Raw genomic sequence first — 8603 nt, forward strand, 5'->3', positions numbered from 1 at the left:
CCAGAACCAGACAAGAACCCGATCAGAACCAGACCAGAACCAAACCAGAACCGGACCAGAACCAGACCAGAACCAGATCAGAACCAGACCAGAACCAAACCAGAAACAGATCAGAAACAGATCAGAACCAGATCAGAACCAGACCAGAACCAGATCAGAACCAGATCAGAACCGGATCAGAACCAGACCAGAACCAGACCAGAACCAAACCAGAACCAGACCAGAACCAGACCAGAAACAGATCAGAACCAGACCAGAACCAGATCAGAACCAGACCAGAACCAGATCAGAACCAAATCAGAACCAGACCAGAACCAGATCAGAACCAGACAAGAACCCGATCAGAACCAGACCAGAACCAGACCAGAACCAGACCAGAACCAGACCAGAACCAGACCAGAACCAGACCAGAACCAGATCAGAACCAGATCAGAACCAAACCAGAACCAGACCAGAACCAGATCTTTCCTGAATGGCAGTTTGTCTACCAGACATGAGATCAGTTGGTTCTGGACGGTCCTGCTGGTCTCGGCGCTGCAGCAGGAGTCGCTCGGTGCTGCTGCATCTCTAATCCTGATAAGTGGCCATAAATCCATCTGGCTGCAGAGACGCCGCTGCTGCAGCTCCTCTGGGTTTCTGCTCATGAATATTCATGAGCCTAAACGCCGCAGTTCAGCCCGTTTATCTGCTGCAGGACCGGACCTCAGAACCACCAGGTCCGGGTGGTTTTCAGGACCGCAGCAGGTCTGCAGCGCAACTCTACAGGTAATAATAATAATTATTATTATTATTATTATTATTATTATTATTGAACAAACGCCGTCATCAGTGAAAACCTTCCAGCACAAGCAGAACAGGAAGTACCAACCTGCTGACAGGTTTTACCCCCTTAAAGTTTTCTACTGATTTTCTTTATTTTGCCCACAATTGATTATTAGTTATATCTGAGTCTGGACTTTGACTAGGCCACTTCAAAACCTTCATTTTGAGTTTAATTAACCCCAAACCAACATTTCCTTTGCAGATAAATTGTCCAAATTGATCCTTAAAGGTCCTATCTTGATGATTCTGTGCTAATTTTTAACATTTTTATATAAATTTGCTTAATTTTCTGATATCGCTACATTTGATGCTCGTCTCTTATTTTAGATCAAGTCAACAGAGGGTCTCAAAAGTTGCTAAACATATCGAATCTGTGGAGCTTTAAATGCTCTGGGTTCTTCTGTATGAGCCGCTCCACTGATCCAGTTCAGGTTTTTTAGCTCTTTTCGCCTACTTCATGTCGTCAGACGGTCCGCTCCAGTCTAAACATCAGCCTCAAATGAACAGGTTTAGTTTTGGCTCCAGCGTCTCCGTCTGCTGGTCTGATCTGCTGGACTCGTCCACCAAACAACCGAATCAGAATGAAAACTCATTCTGACTCAAAGTGGAACAAAAAACAACTTGCAGCTCAGCAAACAACCTGCTGGGCTGCAAGTTGTTTCAGATCCTGGTTTTTCACCGACAAACCGAAACGAGAAGCAGAGGAGGAGCCAGCAGAGGCAGAATAAGTAAAAACTAATTAATGTAAAAGCCTGCAGCAGCTTTAATGAGGAGGATTTAAAGGTGAGGAGCAGCTCCTCAGGCAGGTGATGCGCAGCGTTCCCAGCATGAATAATGCATGAAATGTCAGAGCAGAGCAGATGATGTTAAATATAGACAGCTGAGAGCAGAGGACATAAATGAAGACCTAATGTTCAGAGCCGAGGACAATCATCTCTGTAAATTACTCACATGCCACTTTTTTCCTCCTGAATAATGAAACACGTCCAGAGATTTAATTAAAACACACGAAGGCTTTTGGGAAGAAGAAAGGACGAGCTTAGGAACCACGGATCGGCTCCGAGTGACGGAACGCAGCGGAGAAACCTGCAGCCTGACGCAGAACCACCACGTTCAGACGAAACGACGTTCAGACGAATCGACGTTCAGACGAAACGACGACGTTCAGACGAAACGACGTTCAGACGAAACGACGTTCAGACGAAACGACGTTCAGACGAATCGACGTTTGCAACCTGGAAACATGGAAACATGGCAACCTGGCGTTGCCTCATCCTGACTGGATGCACCTGCATGTGGAGGAGAAATTGATTAAAAGCTCATGAATCCTGTCCTGATTATTCACGTCTGCTTATTAAAGGAAAAGCTTTAAGCTTTTAGCTTTAATGTGATTCCTGATTAAAATTTCTCATGCTGTAAATGTTTCCTCTGTTGAATAAAAGCTTGTTAATCAGTGCAGGTCTGAATGCATTCATCACAAGGCCGTCTGAACGTTTCCTCAACACGATCAACATTACATCACTTTCTATCTCAGTGCAGCTGGACGACCACGTCTGCATGTGAACCTGAACATTAACGCTGCAGCTGGAAGAGACTTTAAATATCCAAAACAGAATTTTATCAGCCAGTTTTAGGTAGGAAAATAAAAATGATAAATTGAGTTGTGACTTATGCGATTAATGGACAGATTTACTGATGACTTTATGAAGAGTGAAGCAGTGGATCCTCTTCACTTCCTGTGGCTTTGGATGAACCTGAAGCTGCAGAGATCAACGAGTCACTGAGACCCGACGGATTCTTCTGGACCGACCCAAAGATTCACTCCAGAAACCATTTAACGTTTTCAGAGGTCAGAGACGGATCATCAGCAGCAGCAGCAGCAGCAGCAGCAGCTGCAGCAGCAGCAGCAGCAGCAGCAGCCATCCTCCATCACCTCCATTAGCATCCAACTGATCACATGATTGATTTGGCTGCAGCCGACTGTAACGCTGATCCTGTCCAGCCTTCCTCCTCCTGATCAATACTTTGATATCAGCAGGAAAATTACAAATTCCTCCCATCAGCAGCTGTTTGATCAGCGGCTCGACGGCGGCGGGTCGATGGCTCCTCGCTGATGGAGGAGCCGCGCGCCGCCGCGGTTCAGGACCTATCGATCACCTCGCCTTTCATCTCGCCATTTAAAGCAGGAACCGTCAGAAACGGGGAAGCAGGAGGCGAAACCTGCAGGACGACGGGAAGGAGGCCGGTTGATCCTGGATCCACAGCCGACAGCTCAGCTGCCACCGACAGGCTGAACTGGAACCAGAGCCGTGCAGGCAGCTGCAGCAGCTGCAGCACGAGCTGCAGCAGGGGCTGCAGCAGGAGCTGTGCAGGCAGGAGCTGCAGCTGCAGCACGAGCTGCAGCAGGGGCTGCAGCAGGAGCTGTGCAGGCAGGAGCTGCAGCAGCTGCTGCAGCAGACCTGATGCAGGATTTCATCAAAACTAAACTGGAATCTGCTGCTTCAGCTGAAACTAATTCATTGATTATGTCAAATATTTCAAGTTATGATGAATGATGATCATCTAATTTAATTCAACTTCACTTCATCTGAAAACCTTTAAACTCTTAATCCCATTTATTCTGACTTCATCTTGTATTTTTCCAGTCGAGTTATAAAATGTAAACTCATGATTTCTATTCATCACATTTCTGGCAGCAGAAAGTAGAAAACGTCTCTAGAAGCACAGAGCAAATTAATGCTGTCATAACTCATATCATCCAAAAATCTGCCAATAGTCATTGATGGTGAAGCTGTAGCAGACAGTGTTACAACGGCTGTGAGGAGGCCTCTGACTGTTAGCCTCATGCTAGCAGCTTAAGATCCAAACAGCAGAGAATAAAGAGATTATTTGATTATTCTGATGATTTATTGATTCATTGGATTTAAAATATTTGCACATTTTTCATTTAAACCATTTGTTTGTTTGATGCAGTAGAAACGCTTTAAAAATACAAACAATTCTTTTTAATAAAAAAAATAAACATTTTATGGCCTAAGATGCAGTAAAAGTATTTCTTAACTGGACGTTTGATCATTTCTGGGGTTTTTATAAAGTTGGGTGAAAAACGTCTGAATGGTGAATCAATAACTAAACTAGTTGAGATTTATTTCAGTGATCCTGTTAACTCGCAGTGAGGATTAATGGTCAACAGGAAGCAGAATCTGAGCATGAAGCCTTTCTCCAGGCAGAACAGATTCGGTTCTGCAGATCTGAGCTGGAGGAGCGGAGCGGCGCCATTAACAGGAAGTCAGGGGAAACTGCTTCCTGTAGCTGAACATGATGCAGGCGTTTTCAGATCCTGAATCACAGAGCGCAGCTCCTCCTCATCCATCCGCCTCTAAACTGTCAGAGCAGCAAAACGTCGGCTGTGAACGACTGGAAGTCCCTGCATGCAGCACAAAAAGCCTTTTCCTTGTCAATCTGCAGCTTGTTTAAAGCGAGAAGCACCTTGAAAGCAGCAGCGACTCCGTTATAAATAGCAGCGCTGCAGCCGGAGGATAATCCTGCTCCTTTATGGCCTTAAAGTGTTTGTTTAACCCGGGCCTGAGGGCCCGGCTGCGGCCGACCAGCAGCTCCTGATGGATCGGACTAAAAGTTAACGCCGACGTTTATGATCCCCACGAGCCGCCTGCTCACCGCCACCTCCAATAAAACCTCTTAAACTATTAGACTCACGTTCCCACAAGGATTCAGGCTTTCAGACACAATCCCAAGACCAAAACGGAAACAACGCCGCAAAGCCTGGAATATTCAGCTCCGTTTTCCCGTCTCACCCAACAGAACCGTCCAGTCGACACAGCTGGAACCAGAGATCAGGATGAACGCTGGACCTTCAGAGACACATAAAGATGGTTCCAAAAGCAGCCTTCTGTTCCAGAGCGGCACGTCCAAACATGGAGAGCCAACTTTCAGCTTCTGTTCACCACAAATCTGGAACAAACTTCCAGAAAACTGCAAGACTGCCGAAACACTGAGTTCTTTTAAATCCAGACTAAAAACCTTCCTGGTTAGAGTGACCAGAACCTGCAGACGTTCCTCCAGAATGAGGCGACTGGAAGGTTTCATGTCAGCAAATTGGAGGCAACAAAGTGAAGCTGCTGCTTCTGCTGCAGCTGCTGCTGCTGCTGAAGCTGCTGCAGCTGTTGCAGCTGCTGGTGCTTCTGCTGCTGCTGAAGCTGCTGCTGTTGCAGCTGCTGCTGCTGCTGCGGCACTAAAACTAGTCTGCAGGAACCAGGAAGTGACAAGTCAGATGTTACTAATAGTAACTGAGGGATTTGATTCAAATGTTTGAGTTAATCACATTATTTAACCAATAAAAAACTATTTCAATTCAAAGCCATTTTTCCTGCTAAATTATTGAATAAATAGATTTATGAACTGAACTGCAGATGTTTATCGTTTTGAACTCATTTTTGACCATCAGATTGGAGCGAAGTGTTCCAGCCTGATTCTGGTTCCAGACAATCTGCGATTAATGAGGAATCATTGAGGTTAAAGTTCAGCGGGAATAATAACAGGAAACAGCAGCAACAAACATGATGCATTCACCTGCTTTCACTCCATCCGCCTCTCCATGCATCATCATTCAGCTGCAGCATCCAGGACAGAAAACCTGCAGCCTGGAAAACTCGGTTTTCATCCACTCATTCTCTTTACTTTGTGGTGAAACCAGAAAATGCAAAAAACCTCTAAAACATTTAATTTTGACTGGAAAACTGTGTAAGTCTGCATTTATTGGCTTAAACGTTGAATCAGCAGAGGAGAAACTTCCAGAAGGAAGCAGAATGTTGGAAGAGATAAAGACAGAAAGCAGCAATTATAACTACAGAATCAACAGGAAGGAAAAAATGCAGGATCCAATTAATGACCACCAGGGTCACCAGATTCAAACCACCGAACCAAAGACTCACAAAACGCAGCGAAGATCCAAAAACCCCAACTGGAAAAATCTGATCTGATCATTTACTAACCAAACAGATTCAGTGGAGTGAAGCAAGAGCAGAAACAACATTTGATCAAATGATCTTCAAAAGCCAAAGACATAAATGAAGCCGCAGGAAAAGTTTCATGATTTAATTTAACATCATGTTGATCTTAGAAGTATTTTTAGCGGAAGATGAGGAAACGAGGAATCGTTCACTAAAGGAATAATGTCACTGCATTTTAGGCAAATGTGAGTTAATTTGCTTATTTAAAATATCAGCTGCAGCAGCTCCAGCAACTGCAGCAGCAGCTGCAGCATCAGCTCCAGCAGCAGCAGCAGCATCAGCTCCAGCAGCAGCAGCAGCTCCAGCAACTGCAGCAGCAGCAGCTCCAGCAACTGCAGCAGCTCCAGCAGCAGCTGCAGCTCCAGCAGCAGCTGCAGCTCCAGCAGCAGCAGCAGCTCCAGCAGCAGCAGCAGCAGCTCCAGCAGCAGCAGCAGCAGCTGCAGCAGCATCACTGCAGCATGGCTCTCACCATCAATTAGCCTAATTAAAGGCTGTAGCTGCGGCTCATTGACAGCAGGAGGCCCGGAGCTGAGCTCAGATCCGGTTCTTCAGTCATTAGAAACAATATTCCTCCGTTATGAAGTCGTGTTTATAGATATTTTACACAAAACCTGAAGAGGTTTCATCTCCACAGGAGCAACAAGCAGCAGCAGAACCACTCACTGCTACAAAGACCTGATTTATTCACTTCCACCTACAATAAACACAAAACATGGACTTATTTTAAATATGCAGATATTTAGTTCAAATATCACACATGTCAATATATTTTTAAATATTTTATTTCGATATGGTCAAATTTGTATTTATTGATATTTAACACATTGGATGGAATAGCAAAGCTAAAGCGCTAATCATGAATCGATAATGCTAAAGTGCTATGCTAACATAGCATTTAGTAGATGCTATGTTGGCTAACTTAAATCTAAATAATATCTGCTCTTCAAACACTGCAGCACTAATTTACACTTCAAAAAGTGAAAATCTGACCAAACATTTCTGTTCTAGTTTCTAGAACAAACATTTTATTAAAGTTAAAATAAGACAAAACAAAACTAACAAACAACATATAATTACCTTATATTTATATCTTGTTCTCTACATGTTTTTATTCTAAACAAAGTTATTTGGATAAAAAAATGTGTTGTTTGAACTTCTGCTACTTCAAAATAAGAGCATAAATATAAACATGATGCTTCGTGTTTTGGTAACAGTTATAACTAAAACTTATCACTGATGTCAAACTTTATTCAACTCAACGTTTCATGAACAACCAAGAAAATTAGATTTTAGAATTTATTTGGTGAAATTAGCGCAGAAGCAAAGTGCACTAAATGCTTTTAGAGTTAGCTAAAGACTTTAGCTGAACGTTAGCGTTGCTGTTAGCGGCAGCGTGTTCCCCACTGGTGACGTGAAAAAGGACAAAATGTTTAAATCAAACCTGAACACCGTCATCCACAGGTGGAGCTTCAACCAGGCGGAGAAACATTTTAGGACTTTAATCCAGATTAGATGGGAGATTAAACAGCCAGAACCAAACCCGATCCGGACCTGGATTCCAGAACCAGGCCCCCAGAACCAGGCCCAGGACTCAGATCAATCAGAGCTGCTGCAGACGGATCAGCACGCCCGGTCCAAACAGGCCGACTCGGTCAGAACCGGCACCGGCTGTTTGACACCAACCTGTCAGGCTGACAAACAGCAACAGCAAGAAACAAACCAGGAGCCAAAGATCCAGGAATGAAAGCACAGAAGCAATAAACCCACACACACACACACACACACACACACACACACACACACACACACACACACACACACGGTGGTTCCCTCACCCTGGGCTGAGCTGTGCGCTCCCAGCAGCCAGCAGAGCAGCAGCAGGTAGATCCTCCTCATCCTCAGCAGCCTCCAAACATTCCAGTACATCCCAGCGCGCCCAGCTCCATGCTGCCCAGCTCCATGCTGCCCATCCGGTCCCTCTGAGTTCAGGAGAGACGCTCCCAAATCCACACGGTTCGCCCCACAATCCCACTCACTTCCCCAAAAATCCTGCAGAATCCAGCTGTCAGGTGGAAACCATGAAGAGGCTGGAGGAGGAACAGGAGGCAAAACCCTCTGATCTCCTCCAAAAAAAAAAGAACAGAAAGAAGAATCAAATTCCAGCAGAGGAATCAGTTTTCCTGCGTTATTTCAGAGGGAGAGGAAGTTCCAGAAACTAAGAGGGCAGACTCTCCATCATTCCAGATCAGCGCCGCGATCCGGTCCGCGCTGCCTTCCCGGAGGTCTGCTCCGTCTGCCGGCCAGGACCGGCGGAGCGGGTCGCCAGGAGAGGAAGAGGAGGAGGAGGAGGAGGGAGGAAGACCCTCTCTCTTTCCTTCAGACACATCCAACTGGAGAGAGAGAGAGAGACAGAGAGAGAGAGAGAGAGAGAGAGAGAGAGAGAGAGAGAGAGAGAGAGAGAGCCTGGCAGAGCCTGGAGCCATTGATCTAAAGCAGGGGGAAAGAAAACCCGGAGCCGGATCGACAGGAACGGAGCCGCACCGACGGAGCTCCAAGCATTGACATTAACTGAGCTGCAGCGCCCCCTCTGGTCACTGGGGGAACTGCAGTGGGTTTACACTGGAGGGATTAATGACAGTAAAAATAATGGAAATATTCAGATTAAAATGTCCAGATATGAGGACTAATAACCCAAAATGTTCATCCCATAATCTGGGCTTAAATGTTTTTATTAACTTCATTTTTTTCTAA

The 8603-nt window shown here is 45.3% G+C and overlaps 1 protein-coding gene across 1 annotated transcript in view; it reads right to left on the minus strand.

The window, feature by feature from the left end:
* LOC129354284 (netrin receptor DCC-like) overlaps positions 1-8114 on the minus strand; it is a 147921-nt gene extending 139807 nt beyond the window's left edge. Inside the window, 1 exon segment of the mRNA XM_055023786.1 lies at positions 7688-8114. Within this exon segment, the coding sequence (XP_054879761.1) occupies positions 7688-7778 (91 nt within the window). The 5' untranslated portion in view covers positions 7779-8114.
* Positions 8115-8603: the final 489 nt, after the last annotated feature.

This window comes from Poeciliopsis prolifica, unplaced genomic scaffold (genome assembly GCF_027474105.1).
Source record: "Poeciliopsis prolifica strain line A6 unplaced genomic scaffold, Auburn_PproV2 SCAFFOLD107, whole genome shotgun sequence".
NCBI classification, from domain to species: Eukaryota; Metazoa; Chordata; class Actinopteri; order Cyprinodontiformes; family Poeciliidae; genus Poeciliopsis; species Poeciliopsis prolifica.